Source organism: Aquila chrysaetos, chromosome 19, assembly GCF_900496995.4.
Source record: "Aquila chrysaetos chrysaetos chromosome 19, bAquChr1.4, whole genome shotgun sequence".
Classification (NCBI taxonomy): domain Eukaryota; kingdom Metazoa; phylum Chordata; class Aves; order Accipitriformes; family Accipitridae; genus Aquila; species Aquila chrysaetos.
Genome location: NC_044022.1, coordinates 15,775,768 through 15,791,290, shown reverse-complemented (window position 1 = coordinate 15,791,290; position 15,523 = coordinate 15,775,768). Strand labels below are relative to the sequence as shown.

Genomic DNA, 15,523 nt, shown 5'->3' with positions numbered 1-15,523 from the left:
TGCATGCAGCTCTGGAGCCCTCAGCACAGGAAAGACATGGACCTGTTGGAGCGGGTCCAGAGGAGGCCACAAAAATGATCAGAGGGATGGAACACATCTGCTATGGGGAAAGGCTGAGACAGCTGGGGTTGTTCAGCCTGGAGAAGAGAAGGTTCTGGGGAGACCTTATTGCAGCCTTCCAGTACTTAAAGGGGTCTTAGAAGAAAGATGGGGACAGACTTTTTAGTAGAGCCTGTTGTGATAGGACAAGGGGTAATAGTTTTAAACTAAAAGAGGGTAGATTCAGACTAGATATAAAGAAGAAATGTTTTACGATGAGGGTGGTGAAACACTGGCGCAGGTTGCCCGGAGAGATGATAGATGCCCCATCCCTGGAAACATTCCAGGCCACGTTGGATGGGGCTCTGAGCAACCTGATCTAGTTGAAGATGTCCCTCCCCATAGCAGGGGGGTTGCACCAGACGACCTTTAAAGGTCCCTTCCAACCCAAACTCTTCTATGATTCTGTGATTCTGAATGTCCTGGTTTTGGCTGGGATAGAGTTAATTTTATTTCTAGTAGCTGTTATGTTTTGGGTCCAGTATGAGAAGAATGTTGATAACACACTGACGTTTTCAGTTGTTGCTAAGTACTGTTTAGACTAAGTCAAGGATTTTTCAGCTTCTCATGCCCAGCCAGCAAGAAGGCTGGAGGGGCACAAGAAGTTGGGAGGGGACACAGCCAGGACAGCTGACCCAAACTGGCCAAAGGGGTATTCCATACCATGTGCCATCATGCCCAGTATATAAACAGGGGGGAGTTGGCCTGGGGGTGGAAATCACTGCTCAGGAACTAACTGGGCATCAGTCAGTGAGTGGTGAGAAATTGCATTGTGCATCACTTGTTTTGTATATTCCAATCCTTTTATTATTATTATTGTCATTTTATTACTGTTACTATTATCATTATTATTTTCTTCCTTTCTGTTCTATTAAACTGTTCTTATCTTGACCCACGAGTTTTACTTTTTTTTTCCCCGATTCTCTCCCCCATGCCACTGTGTGGGGGAGAAGTGAGAGAGCGGCTGCATGGTGCTTAGTTGCTGTCTGGGGTTAAACCACGACACTGTAACAGCAGGAAGAACACAGCAACATTCGTAGACATTAAAGATCCCCAGCTTATATTTTGAGATTAAAGATCATGATGCCTGATTTTCAGAAGTGCTGCTCCCATCACGGTTAACAGGGACAGAGTTCTAGTGCTGTTAGGGGAAGGAGTCTTTCAACCATGTGAAGAGAAAAATGGTGATACACAAGATCCAGGGTGCTGGAGTTTGACCTCAGTACTAATTTGATATTTTTTTCCCCTTCCAATCTCATTTCCCATTGTAGATTAACCCAAATGGACTTTAGTAGTCACTCTGATATCTTACAGATACCAGTGCAGGTGTAAAAGTCTGTCTAGAGAATCAGATCATTGCATATGACTCCCCCCTTCACAGTGGAAAACCCTTTGTGATCCTCAGGAATAATTTGAAATGGTGGTGGGAAATGTGCTCTAAATTATTACATTCCCAGCTTTAGACAGGGGAAAAAGCACCAGACCTTATTGGCTACAGCATTCACACTAGGCCTTGCATCAAATATGAAGATTTTATGGGATTGAGCATTAGAATCCATGATGGCTTGAAGGTACTTTTCATCTTCCTTGCTTCGCTTGCCACTCACTCCCACCATTGGCTGGCTACAGCGAGTGATCGTGGCTTGACTTTCTGGGTGAATCCATGACAATACCTTTGAAAACAAATGAAAAAGAAATTAAAGAAAAATGGGATTCATTAAACCAGTGCAGTGTTTTACCTGTAATGGCTTGCTCTGGGATCCTGCCATGTATTTGCTGGTTCCAGAAGGCTGGATTCTATTAAATCACGACTGAATGAAAGAAAGAGCTCTTCTGTCCTTACTCATTCATTCTGGTGGTATTCCCAAAGTTTGAACAAACAAGAGGTGACTGAATAGGTTTAAGTCTGACTTTTAAATAGGATGCAGACTGTTTTCTCGCCATTGTGTGAGCCATAAGCACACTTTCTCGCTCTGCAGTCATTGGGCTATGTCTTACTCTATGTTACACCACGTAAAAGTTAAGCACTTTAGGAACAGAATTAATTTTCTATAGACTTGAGAAGTAAAACAGTACATTTTCACTTACTGCTAAAATAACCATCATAATGATGTGTTTTGTCTTAATTTCATTTAATAAGCATTTTCATCAAGAGTATCACTACATATTCCTCTATCCTGAAAGTCAGAGTAGGCCAGACAATTGTAAACAACCAAATAGGGCTGCTTTGCATTTCTCAGGAACTGAACTGAGATTTGGTCTGGGTTGTGCTAAGTTATCTTATCTTCTCATTTTGGTTTAGTCTACATCTCTTTCACAACAGTAGTCCCAGCAGACAATGTTGCTTTCTAACTCCTCAAACATGTTGCTGGCACTTTTATTATCCATTGACCATTTATTTGCTCCCTGGAATCCACTCAGCCTGATCTTGGTATTATTTATGGCCCAAAGGTATGTAACAAAACCACATCAAAGTGGTTTCTTTTGTCACACTCACTGGTATGCGTCCTCTTGATCTGAAAGATGCTACTCTCTTTAATTCTTCATCGGGAATGTTTACAGGCACAGCTAGAATGGCAGGGTACGTATCACACAGTTCATAGCGCTCATTAATCTTGGTCAACCTCCAGCTTTCATTGGGAATTCCCTAAAGAGGAATCAACAGCAGGTTAGCAAATGAGTTGCTCTGAGATCTCAGCACAGTCAAATGCCCAGACCTGAAATGCAAGGCAACTTTTGTTAATGAAGGACATTTAGGGCTGGAGCCTGGGACTGCATTATCTTGGTAACTTGCATTTCATGCCTCTTCCCAGAGAGGTAGATGTTTTGCTCAGGTCACTGAGGAACAGGAAAACTAGAAGACTGCAGGCAGGCTCACCTATGGCAAAGGAACTGTGGAGGCTACAGATGTGGTGACACAGGCGATCCCCCTGAAAGCATCTTTAACATACCTCCTGGTATCATCATGGTGCTTACAGGAGAGCCAGGAGCAGGACAGAACGGGTGACCAACAGTCCTCACTCCTCTCTCGGCACTTAGCTCAAACGTGGTGGGTGGAAACTGGGGATGGAAAGTGGAGTTACCAGACAGGATGGAGGGGAAGACAGAAGGGAGAACAGGCAGTAAAACACCCCCAAAAAATCAATCTGTTTTGGGCTTTGTTCAGTGTTTGTGGCACAGCTGTGCAATCCCCTAAAACCACCAAAACCCTAATAATTGTATGTCTCTGGCTGCGTGACTGTATGTCATCTGGACAGTACTGTGCAACTCCCATGTTCCTCTCAGACTAAGCTCTCTGGTTGTACTAGTCTGACTTGGGCTGGGAGAGCAGGGAATCTATACACACACACATCATTGAGCTCAGCACGCCCTGATGGGGAAGCAGCTCAACAGCTTCCCAGATGATAACCTCCAGGTAACACCCGAAGCACAAATGGGGACGATCCTGACAACCTGCAGACTTAGTTCGGCTGACGCTGGGAGTTAACAGATCAAAACAGTGTGGTTGCTACTGCGTGCCTGCAAGGAGAGATTTAAACAGACACTTGCTGCAGCAGGGGTGAGCACTGACACAAAGCATCTCTGTGGGGAAGACAGATCTACTACAGTGAACATGGCCAGGCTGTTAAGCACAGAGTCTGTTTTAGAGGAACATCAGCTCTTAAAACAATACATGCTTCTGTTCTAATAAACAGTACTTCATTTTAAGGAGGGTGGTGGGACACTGATTACCACTGTCGCGGCTCCCACAGGAAATAAATGACAAATCTAACACAAGTCAGACGAGCTGTGGTAATTGTGGTTGACCCACACAGACAGCAGCCGGTTCCCAGTCAGAGCGGTGAGTCATGCTGTCAAAACAGGTCATGGTTAGAAATCTGAGGAGAGGACAGATCTTCTGTCTAATACCAGTCACACCCTGCTTGTGAACCACCCCTGGTCCTGGGGCCCTCCCTGGGAAGGAAATGTTACTACAAGGAATCAGCAGAGCTGCCAGGATCACAAGTACCCCAAAACCCTAAAGGAAAGCGATTTTTGGCACTGCCTGAAGCCAAAGAGGTGGCAGAAAAAGGCATCAAAAAGTGCATATGCACAGTCCAAGCTTACTGATGGGTAAAACACGCTCAGAGGTCTACCTGCTGTACGCAGCAAAGATGGAATCTCCTGGGTCCACCAGCTCTGCTGTCAACCAGGGAATAGCAAGATTCTTGCTCTTAGCTGTCCATCAGCTGTGATCAAACCGCTTAGTATCTGGAAGTGAACTAATGGCAAATGACTAAATTGTTCTCAGTCCTGTCCTCGTAAGTACATGACTGCACTGCAATGGATCCATCAGCAACGCCTGGAGATTTCACCTCCCCCACATGTGAATTAAAACTACACTGTCGGCACACTCTTGGCAAGGAAAATGAGAGCTGACAAGCAGTTACATGGAAGAAAAGCTTCTTGTCATTCTACCCTGCAACTCTACCAGTGCTCATTGAGAAGATCAAGCAGTCACTGGCACTGTAAAGCACCCTCTTCACAGTGCTGGGCAGAACGGCTTCAGCACACACTGCGCAGTCCAGAACCGACACCTCCAAAGCTCTAAGTCTTTCAGCTACCACCCTGACAAATTTGAACAAAATTTTTCCTCTGCATTAGCCCAGAGCAGGAAAATCCATGACAAGCCCTCAAAGAAAGAAAAGATGCTGTGTGTCAGCATTCAAATTTCCTTTGAATCACAGGGAATGTCTGCTTTCCCTTGGCACAGGAGCCTTTAATCACGGCACCACCCAAAGAGGGCTTTGGATTCAGATCATGACTTTCTCTAAGGAATTGAGGCAAACAAAGAGGGCTAGAAGAGAAGCTGAATTTGCATCTTCCCAGGACGTTTGCCATGATGCAGTGTAGCTTCTGCATTTATTCATGCTCCTTCAGATTTGTGCTTTCTCCAGCTGGAATCAATAGAAAAAGCTAAACATGATGTAAAGCACATTGGTATTTCCTCATATAAGATGCATTTCACTGCTTCCTGGTAAGTTGTAAGCACCCAAAAGCCTACTATCAAACCAACCCAAACTGTTACAGATGTAACTCAAGAAGCCTTTGCAGGCTCAGGACCCGCTCTGGGAGCTGCCTGCCTGTGCACCTGCAGGAGGAACCCAGGCATGCCCCGCTAACAGCAGGCAGCGTCCTGAAGCTGCTAGGGAACAGGGCTGCCGGGTGTCCACATTAGGGACCAGAGCTTGCTGCCCTGACTGGTGCACAAGGTCAGTCTTCTCCAGGTAAACCAATGCTGCTAGTAGACCCTGATTTCAGGAGAATTCATGTGTTCAGTTGCTGCCAGAGGGCAAAGTGAGGAAGGCAACGTGGCCACATCTGTAGTCATAAATGAAATGTGCCCATGACTGTTCTCACTGAGACCAGCTGGCACAGTGCACCTCACATCCATACGATTAAACTCATTCATCCTCAAAACAGGGCAGTTTGTTCAAACTGCCTACTGGTGATCCTTGGCTTGTATCAGCCTCTGAACTGTGCCCAGGTTTGGGAGCAGGCAAGCTGGCCTTGCAGCCCTCCCTCTTCTCTACTCCACAAGGGCCTGACTGCCCCTTCAGGTCCCAGCTCTGATGTGGCCCAGCTACACAATCGTGGCTCAGAGTGCCAAGGACACTGCAAAGCCATGTGAAAGAGCTGTCTGAAAATCCAGAGAAAGGCAAGAAATGTAAAACTGCAGATAGAGGAAGAGGACTGTTGAGGTGGGGATCACTGGTAGCTCAAGATTTCAAGAGGGAAAACAACATCATGAAATGGTATAGAATCCTAAGGGAAAAACTGTGAGTTTAGTAAGCAGTCATTGGGTGAAGGCCAACAGCTGGGTCATCTGTGTGCTGGTGTTGACATTGCTGGTGGAAGATGGCAACAACAACCCAACTGAAGGAGGTGCAGAAGCTGATCCTTCTCCTCTCACCGGTGCCTGCCTGGCCAGGAAAGTCTCTCTGCCTTCTCTGAGGTGCTGAGTACTAATGCTCAGCCTAGTAGCTAGTTAAATCTCAGCCATCTTTTCTGTGTGTTAGCCAGTAAATAATTGAATACTCTCAATCTGCATACATCTTACTGGAAGATTATTCTCATGCATGGCTAAAGGTTCTCAGACACTCACTCAAAAGAGGGATGGTAACAGCCTGGACTGAAGCTATGCCTGGAACCCGTGATGAAGGTGCCCCACTGCTTGGGAACACTCCTTACAACTGTATCATCTAACCATAGAGACGCAGCCTTTGTGTCATCCACACACATAAACCAGACTTGGTTTCCTTCTGGGTAGTCATTCATGCCTTACTTTAATGACCCCTGCTCAGTTATCACTTGACCTACGCACATTGTAGAAGATGGAGTTTCTTCGTTTGCAGGGAAAAACTGTTGAAGACACATTGGCATGGCACTGAAGCCACTACCTTGCAAAGCACATGTTTAAGCTTAAGCACATGAGGATCTTTCACTGACAGGAAAAAAATAATTTCCTTGATGGAGTTACACACATAATTCATCTCTCTACAGGATCCAGTGGACCAATTCTGAGCTTAACCATGCAGGTACACCCTGAGCTGCAGCGGGCAAGGCAGGGAGGGTCCCGAGTTACACACCAGCAGTGCCTCTCTCAAACTTCGCTTGAGCCATGAGATACCAAGCGGCTGAGCACATTAGCTCAGGCGCATCCCTGCACCGACACAGGATATAGCTCCCAGAGCCAAGCTGGTCCCTCTGCCGTGTACTCAGCCCAGGTTGCATCCACTTAGCACAAGAGAGCTATGATCTGTTCTGCAGTAGAGACATACCTAGCATAAGCAGGGCCTCAGTTAAACCATGGGACATTTAACAGTTCAATTCTCATTTTACTCCCCTAAATTACACCCAACACTCCTCTGCTGTTCTCATGCTCTACGTTTCCCACTCTGCTTGTATACTAACGCTGGGCACTTCTTTTATCCTCAAAACAGGTCAGGTCTTCTTCTGAATTATTAATTTCTATATGTTTTCTCTGAAAGCAGCAACCACAGCCCTATACTGCGGCTGCCTGGTACATATGACCAGAGCATAGGATTAGACGAGCACAACTTCTGTAGGGAAACACCACACATTTCCAACTTCACAACCCCTCGTAATATTTTCCAAATGCTCCCCACCTTGTTACGGAAAATGAAAGCTTTAAGTTACTCCAAAGGCATCTCAAGGCCTTTTGGTTTCAACTGAGTCTTATTCACTTTGCAATTCTGTTTTATACTCTGCCAGCCCGCGTGTAATAAAAATCAGGGAGCAATTTCAGTTTTAAATTTCATTTGCCACATGTGATTCCATTTACCAACTAAATCCCAAACCTCTCTGAGTTCCTTTTGTTCTCTACAGGTTGTTTATTACTCCCCACAGTTTTACACAATCACAGATTTTTAGAAGTTACATATTTCCATCTTTCCCAAGAATGCTAACAGAGAAGTCAGGGGTTTACTGAGTATCTTTCCTAATTGCTACAATCTCTATCATATCAACACACTTATATTAATCTGAAAAAAAAATGTAGTAAATAACTCATACCACATGCAAACTTGCCATGTCTACCAGTGTAGACACAGATCCTACCATGGATCCTACTCTAAAAGTCTTTTCTGGATGCCTGGTAGTTGGCTTCTACTTTCATTCCACTCCCCTCTCTCTGTGTCCCTGCTCCCACAGGGAAGTGACCGACCTGGCCTAAGATAGACCAAGTTAATGCCTGGCCATACTGCTGGGCTGCTTATGCCCTAGGCCAGCTCTTCACTAACAGTTTTTAAACCAATTCCAAAAGGTCCTGCAGACAGTGCATATGTCCTGCTTTTCTATTTTTGATCACAATTCATACAGTCAGAGACAGGTAATCCCATTATCTGATTTGATGATGCCCGTTTTGTTTCACTGTTAACGAATCCCTGCTGCCATTTCAGGACATAATCCTGATTTACTGTAGTATTTGTTACTGCTTTAACAGAACCTGGCTGGATTAAGAAAAAAGGCTAAGACATTCACACAGATAAATTGAACATCCATAGTTATAAATGCTGAAATTAAATAAACAGACTGAAATACCTAAACGTTTTGGAGAGGACATAAAGCTTCATGCTGCAGGACCTAAATCAATCTCATGAAAGGGATGAAATTCTCCTCCTGGCCAGATCACAACATAAACATCTACTGCAGTATGGTTTGCCTCGTCTTCAGCAGCTGGTGTTGGTCACTTTTGGAGATAAGCTACTGGAACAGATGGATTGCATGATCTGGAATGGGAATGAGTGTGGCTCATCATGGGTAAAATTCAGATAGGCCATGACTGCAAAAAATCCAGGTTTGGATTAATACTTGCAGTTACCAATGTAAGCAAATGACCAGGGGCTTCCACATATGGACATTAGTTTGATTTCTTGACATAAAAGCAGTCAGGCTAAGTTTTTCCTGTCCACTCAAAAATGATAGAAAAACAGGTCATAGCAAAAGAAGTACACGTTGCAGCAATGTCTCGATTGTGATATGCTTTACACACAACAGTGCTACCTCGTGTGACCAGAAACAAAGATACCATGGCCCAGAGTCTCATTTTCTTTACAGAAAGGCCATGAAAAGCTGCAAATCACATGCATGTAGATACAGGTATCCTTTCACCATGTAACCAAGCTCCTGCCAAATTTAAGGTACAGCCAATCACAATATAAAAACTAATATGGACAGAGAAGCTTGTATTCTAAAAACAGACATGCTAGGATTAAGAAATTGGAATAGTCTACCTCCAAATTCTCAAGGGTCACCCTTCCTTCTCTCCAGGTATTGTAAGAATGTCTTTTGTACTTCATCTGTTTTAACTGAAGCTTGGCTAAGTGAATGCTGTGCTTTTCAATGGAGATTATTTTGATAGCACAGGTATTCTTTAGCCTTTACTCCAAAGTTCTCAGCCCTATCAAGAAGCATCTTGCCCATACAGCTTGGGCTGCAGATCCTTCTTTATAAACAGATCTTTCCTTAAAATAACTACCAAGAAAGAGGTAAATTCTAAACAAAGAAATAATCGCTGCATTATCTGGTCTTATAAATCAAAGTCGACCTTAGATACAATGTGTGTCATTGATTACAAATGATCAGAGTTTGTCTCTACTATGATTTTAGATTGTGGTCTCTCATTGCAAAACATACCCTTTTTTGCAATGAAGACAGCGGAGGTAAGATACATCTCACTTTCAATTAGCAGCCTAGAAGCCAGCGATCTATCTTAGGCAGCTATTTTAGGAGGGAACAAATCACCCCCAACAGTGAAGCGCTCTCTCCCCATCTGTTAATGACATGCCTAGATAACCAATTTAGAAGGCAAGCCCAGCTTTTAGAATACTAAAGCTAGAAAAATTAATCCTTTCCTTACGTTTTGGATGCCAGGAATCAGATGAACAACTAGGCTAGGACATAGGTCAGGTTTTGTTTCGTTTTATGGGAAAGACCCAAATAAATCTTTAAATTTCCTGGCTTAAAATTTCTTAATTTTACAAAGGAAAATTGGTTTTATTCTGGCAGATCTGGATGAGACAGAATTTTACTGTGTCCAGGGCAAACGCGTCACTGAATTGTGCTGTTTCCTCTACTTGAGGATTTTATGACAAGAGTGATTTCATTATAAAAACCAAAATTCTCCCATCTTTTCCCCCAGGCGGGAACACTCAAGTTTTACCACAGCATTCCTAATTGACAGCCTGCCACTTCACGATCATTAATACCTTTGACCAGTCTACTCTGGACACACTACAACTGTCTGTTCTAAGCTATGGTTAATCACAACACTCTCTAGGTTGATCCCTGTGCTGATTGATTCCCCAAGAAAATGAAGGCATTCTACATTTAATTCTTCTTCCTTCCAAGTTCCTGTCTGAGACAGGAAAAACTGGGAAGAATTAAAACCGATACAAGCGAGAGCTGAGGTGTGAAACTCAATAACGGGACACCTGTACTTGCAAAATGCATCCTCTGTTCCTCACTGCCAGCAGTGGCTGATGACTAAGCCAGAGCAAAAGTTTTTTCCACCAAAGCCTAAAGTCAGCTGTCTGCAGCCTGAGTAATCTTCATCAGTGCATGCTACTATCTCTAAAGCTGTACTGCTGTCATCAGTCACTGCAGTGTGCAGAACAACGTCCTAACCCAGCCTGCACCACATTTGTCAGCAGGATCATTCTCCGCTCCATGCGACCTGTAATTATATTACTGCACAGAGCCTCACTTCTGAAGAGTAGAGAAGATGAGGAAAGACATGGCACAATACCCACCTGTCTTCTGTACTCCCAAGTGGGGTCATACACCTTCCATCCATTTTCTGGGAAAACCTCTTTGTACTCAAATGCAAAAAGTGGCTGAAAGAAAGAAAATTTACCATTAAGAGCCCACTCAGAGCCCATTTCCAGGATGTTTGAGATCTCAGATAGTAACTTATGACTGGTCTTTCTTTTTTCCCACTGCACTACTTTTCTTTTAGCGCTTTGTGAAAAAGATCAACATGCTCGCTGTAGCAGATAATTAGTACAGCAACGTACTTTCCTCTATACCCCTGATCTTGCTTGTCTATTACCTAGTACTTCATGGACAAAAGGAGTTTATTATTAAAGACAGAAAGAAAAGACTATTTGGGCAAGAACACTCTTACATATTTAGAACTAGATCCTTTCAACCAGTATTTGAAGCAACAATTGCAGTGCTGTAACACGACAGAGCAGACAAACTGCATTCCAGATTTGGGGCAGTGCAGTCACCATTAGCTGTTAGGAGGATGTATCAGTAAGTCATTCTCCATCCATGAAGGAATCCAGCCCCACAGTAGTAGACCTTTCCTGTTTTCTATACAATCTAAACTCCTACAGAATTAATTTTAAAACAGATTGAAAACCCAGCATTTCTGCTTCTTCAGCAAAATGCACCCCATGTGAACACCGTACCAAGTAGATGGGACTGAACAAAACAGCTTACTGCCATTCCGTGTCTTTTGGTAAAAACTGAAAAGAAAATACTTACCAGATTATTTGAAACTGGGAAAGCGTATTTCATTAGGTTCTCAAATATGGATCGTCTAGTTCTCCCTTCAGGCTTATGAGCAAATCGCAAATTTCGAATATCCTAGGAAAAAAAGAGGGAAATCAAATTGCAGATTTTTGAACCACTTCAAAATCCAAAGAAAATCCAAAAGCCAGCATTCAAAATAGGGTCACATCATTGTGCTCTTTCTAGTACTGATTTAATATCATACTTTGAACATTGTATTGTAACTCTGGGCTTGGTTCAGTGGTCGTCTGCAGCCTCCAACAAAGCCTGCCACAACTGCAGAGGAGCAGAGGGAGCACACAGGTGGACCTGATCACAGCATCTTGCCTTCACGTGAAGCTCTCTACCTGCTGAAAGTCTAGGGGAGGGACAAGCTGATTGACAGGACTTTGTGAGACAGACCTCCTACCTCTTACTGGGCTCTCACGCTGAGCTGTGCCAGAAGACAGCTGGAAGGGACTGCCTCACAAAGTACCTCCAGGGAGCTACTGCACGTAGGGAGCCCAAGTCCAGTCAGTGTGGTGCAGAGCAACCAATGCCATCTCCCTTTAAAGCTTCCATCTCTCAGTGCACTCAAGAGGATGTCTTGAAACTGAGAACTCCTCCACTTTGCACAGCAGCACAGTTTCCACAAAGAGTGGTAACCCAGGACCTCCCTTCTGTACTCATCTACAAAATCAAATTCGGAAACTAAATAAAGCGTCTCTAAGATGCCAAGATTTTCCAGCCAAGCCTACAACTCAGACACTTGTAGTAAACAGTTTAAAAGCCACAAGCAGGAAATGAGCTATCAAGTTCAAGTGTGTGAAGATGTTACAGCAAGTCAGAGAACGAGATAAACAGCTAAAGACTTAGCTTTCTCACAAAACTGAGATTAGGTAATTGGTCTCAGACAGAACGCATTTCAGGATGCAGAAGCCATATCTGTACTACTCTGTTATTGCACTAAACTGCTCTGCATATCCCGGGCCAAGCAGGCTGGCCCAAGTTGTATAGGGCCAAGATACTCATCGTATAGTTTGTGGCTGGGTTTCCCACCCAGGGAAACAATATAATTCACTCCAAACCTGACCATGTGTGCAAATTTGCATATAGGCAAAATGGCTGAGGACTAGGAATCCAGATCAAAACAGGGAAAAATTAGCTTTCCAGTACAAGCACCCCTACGTTAGCCAGGGAGGATCATGACTGCAATAGGACGAGGGAGCAGCTGGCTGATTTGGTACAGCTTACATCAACTGCTCTTGACTCGGCATGCCCACAGCTTGAGAGTGTGCTTAGCTTCCTGGTGCCTCAAAATCACAGCAGTGACCAGAGCAGTTTAGGACTCCTTTTCATTCCTCCATCTGGCCTTATCCAGCAAGTGGCATCCTTGAGGGGGCTCTGACAAGAGCTCTAAGCAGCCCAAGACCTAAAAGGTTCAGAATCCAGCTCTCCCCACACGGCCACTGAGGGAAGCAGAGGGGCCATGCCCTGGGGAACAGCAGAAGTATAGATTTAGGACTGGAGATGGTGGCTTTATCTACTTTGTGGGTCTATAGTAAGTAGACATGAGGAGGTGAACTGTTAATTTTTATTGAAGTTTAGATTTTCAATGATTCCAAGGGCTCTTGAGAGGTACATGTGAAATATGTACTGCCTGGAAAGAAATGGAAGAACAGCCTCGAGGATGGAAGGCTATTTGCCAGTCCCTCACCACAAAGCACACCAGCAAGTGGACATAAGCTAATGATTTAGGGAGAAACATGCCCCTTTCTTGCTCTTGAAATGCAAGTGAGTGAAAGGCATCCTGTATTTCACAATAACTGGAGTCTAGCTGGAATAGCCTGGTGGGCAACCCTGAGAACTGCATTAGTGGGATGCAGGCCTAGGTTTCCACTATGAAGAAAAGACATTACCTAGCACAAAGCCTGAATAAAGGTTTGGATCTCATCTTGAATGAGTGGAGCTGGAGAATCCTGAAAATTACTTTTAAAATCCAATGTTTTTTGAAGTGTGTGAAGTCATACTGACTGAAACGTTTTGCAGAACTTCCTACAATACTACAATGAAAACCTTTTAAAATATATGTTCCCCTTCCCCTATTGTAAAACATATAAAAGTTTACCTTGCATACAATCTCCAGCCCATATGAATTCTCACCGCGACTGGAAGCACCTCCAATTTTCTCCACTCTGTTGATTACACCTAAAGATGCATCTAGGACAAAAGGAGGGTCCTGCAGACAGTTCAAATTTGTGAGTTTAAAAAGGGGAGGGGGAAAAATCCCCAGCTCCTGCTCCCTTATGCCTATATTCCCAAACATATAGCTATGATTCACACAGAATTTCTCTCAAAGCACACCTAGGTCTAAAGATTGAATAGCCAACAAAAGCAGATGGTTTCAAAAGCTTACCCGTTCCATGCTTTTAAAATACAGTCTATAATTGGTAACAGTAAGGGTTCCTCTGATTGCTCCAGTGAAGGGGCAGATGTAAGTAACATCCTTAGCTTAAAAAAAAGAAAAAAAAAGTTGTTAATTTATGGGAGCAAAATTATGACAGCAACAATATTTGGGGGCTCTACTTTTCAGATCATGAAATGAAAACAAGATTAATCTGGGTTCTAGCCTAGAACTAACATGAAAGTTTCTGTTCTGTGGAGAAGGCAAGCATTTGGACATAAACTGAACTCCAGGCAAGTACCTTCACCTAGAATTCTACATTTGCACAGAACTGCTACCCCTGTAAAAAAGCTAGTGTTCGGCTGCAAACTGTTTACTCTTACTGAGCAATGCATTGCCAGTAGCTGAGAACACCATGCACGAAAAGAGGAGACGATTCCTGCCTGGATGCATACGTTTGAAGCTGACAACAATCTGCATAAAAGCTAAGAATCATCTGCAAGCTGGTTTGTGCCACCAAGGACAGAAGGCAGTTCTCCTACATGTGGCTTCTAGGATGCTTGGGTCCTTCTGCACACCCTTGCACGCAGAGTGAGCCCTGGGATGAAGACCTTCATGTTAAAAGCCAGCGGAACCACAGCGATTTCCAGCAGCTACGAATCTGTATAGCACCCAACTGCTGGTGATTTTAAGTCTGAAGTCAGCGATCAAGTTACTCTGCAACAATTCAATTATTTTTGAGCCTGAGTGATGGTGACTCAAAACAGTCCCCTTCTTAAAAGGCCTCAAACGTTTCTCACTTGTTCCAGCAAAAGGCAAGAGGTGCTGCTGGTTTTCCACAGCAAACACCTCCCCTAACTGCCCTTCTGTTTTACATCAATTAAAAATGCCAACATTTAAGTCATTCCCTCCCCCCCTCACCACCCAGCAGTGACCCATCACGTCTTCTGCCACTGAAGCAGTTGGCCGGCTGTGCCGTGGCAATGGTTTACGCTGCCACCGACAAGTAATGACACCCCTCAAACACACAGAGATCCTTTCAGAAGGAGACCCACTGCCCAGAGCTGCCAGATCTATGAAAGAACTCCCTGGACCATCTTAACAACCTCGAGCCTTCAAACCCTACAGGATCCATTTTGCAAGGGCTGTGTGAAGTCAGGAGGACAGCTTGCCTCCCATCCAGGAGACAGCCACCACGTACATGAGGTATGAGGCTACTGGGGTGTCAAGATGGGGACCTGAATTTCTTCTACCTTTATCCCGTGAGATTTAGCCTGGAGGGAGGGAGGGAGGAAGAGATACTGCCTTACTCCAGGCCACTGGCAACTCATGTAACTAAATCTCTCTCATGTCAGCTCTGCTTCTGCATAGTCTTCACTGAGTCTTCAGATATGGATATGGAGAAGGATCCTTAAAATATCAGAAGTGACTAATTTAGAGCAAAATACGTAGCACAGACTTTTTGGTTAAAAACAAATGAAATCATATATATACATATACATGCTAGCATTTTCACTATTTATTTCTTTATTTTAATTTACATGTGTTTGTTCAAAGGGCAATTAAACACAAAATGCTTCTAGCCAGTTCTAATTAAACCAAGTGTTTCATTATTGGCCAATTCTTAATCACTTCTTTTCAAAGACTAGTTTGACAGAGGTTTGAAAACAGACTCATGAAGCATAATAAGGGTGAGGGCAGACTGCCTGGATTTTCCACTAGAGTTCCCATTATTCAAAATGTAATTTCAAAACGTTTGAAAAAAATAAAAAAAAAAAAATCTACTAATAAGGGAAGTGTGCATTTACATCTGAAAAGGAACAGGATTTCTGGGTAAAGAGGAAAAGTGCTAGAAGAATGTTTTCCAGGTAAGGAATCCCCGGCATGATCTCAAACACTGGCCTTGCCAGCTTGTCAGCCACATCACCTTTTACATTTGCATTTTATTAGCTTGGTTTCCTA

General features: G+C 43.7%; 1 protein-coding gene across 3 annotated transcripts in view; it reads right to left on the bottom strand.

Annotated features, from left to right (window-relative positions):
- MTMR2 (myotubularin related protein 2) overlaps positions 1-15,523 on the bottom strand; it is a 67,262-nt gene that overhangs the window by 11,762 nt on the left and 39,977 nt on the right. For all 3 annotated transcript variants that reach the window (XM_030042235.1, XM_030042238.1, XM_030042236.1), the window contains 6 exons: positions 13,574-13,668; positions 13,286-13,396; positions 11,152-11,253; positions 10,413-10,496; positions 2,597-2,746; positions 1,584-1,772 (listed from right to left, as the gene is read on the bottom strand). In XM_030042235.1, the coding sequence (XP_029898095.1) occupies positions 1,584-1,772; positions 2,597-2,746; positions 10,413-10,496; positions 11,152-11,253; positions 13,286-13,396; positions 13,574-13,668 (731 nt within the window). The remainder of the gene's footprint in view (positions 1-1,583; positions 1,773-2,596; positions 2,747-10,412; positions 10,497-11,151; positions 11,254-13,285; positions 13,397-13,573; positions 13,669-15,523) is intronic.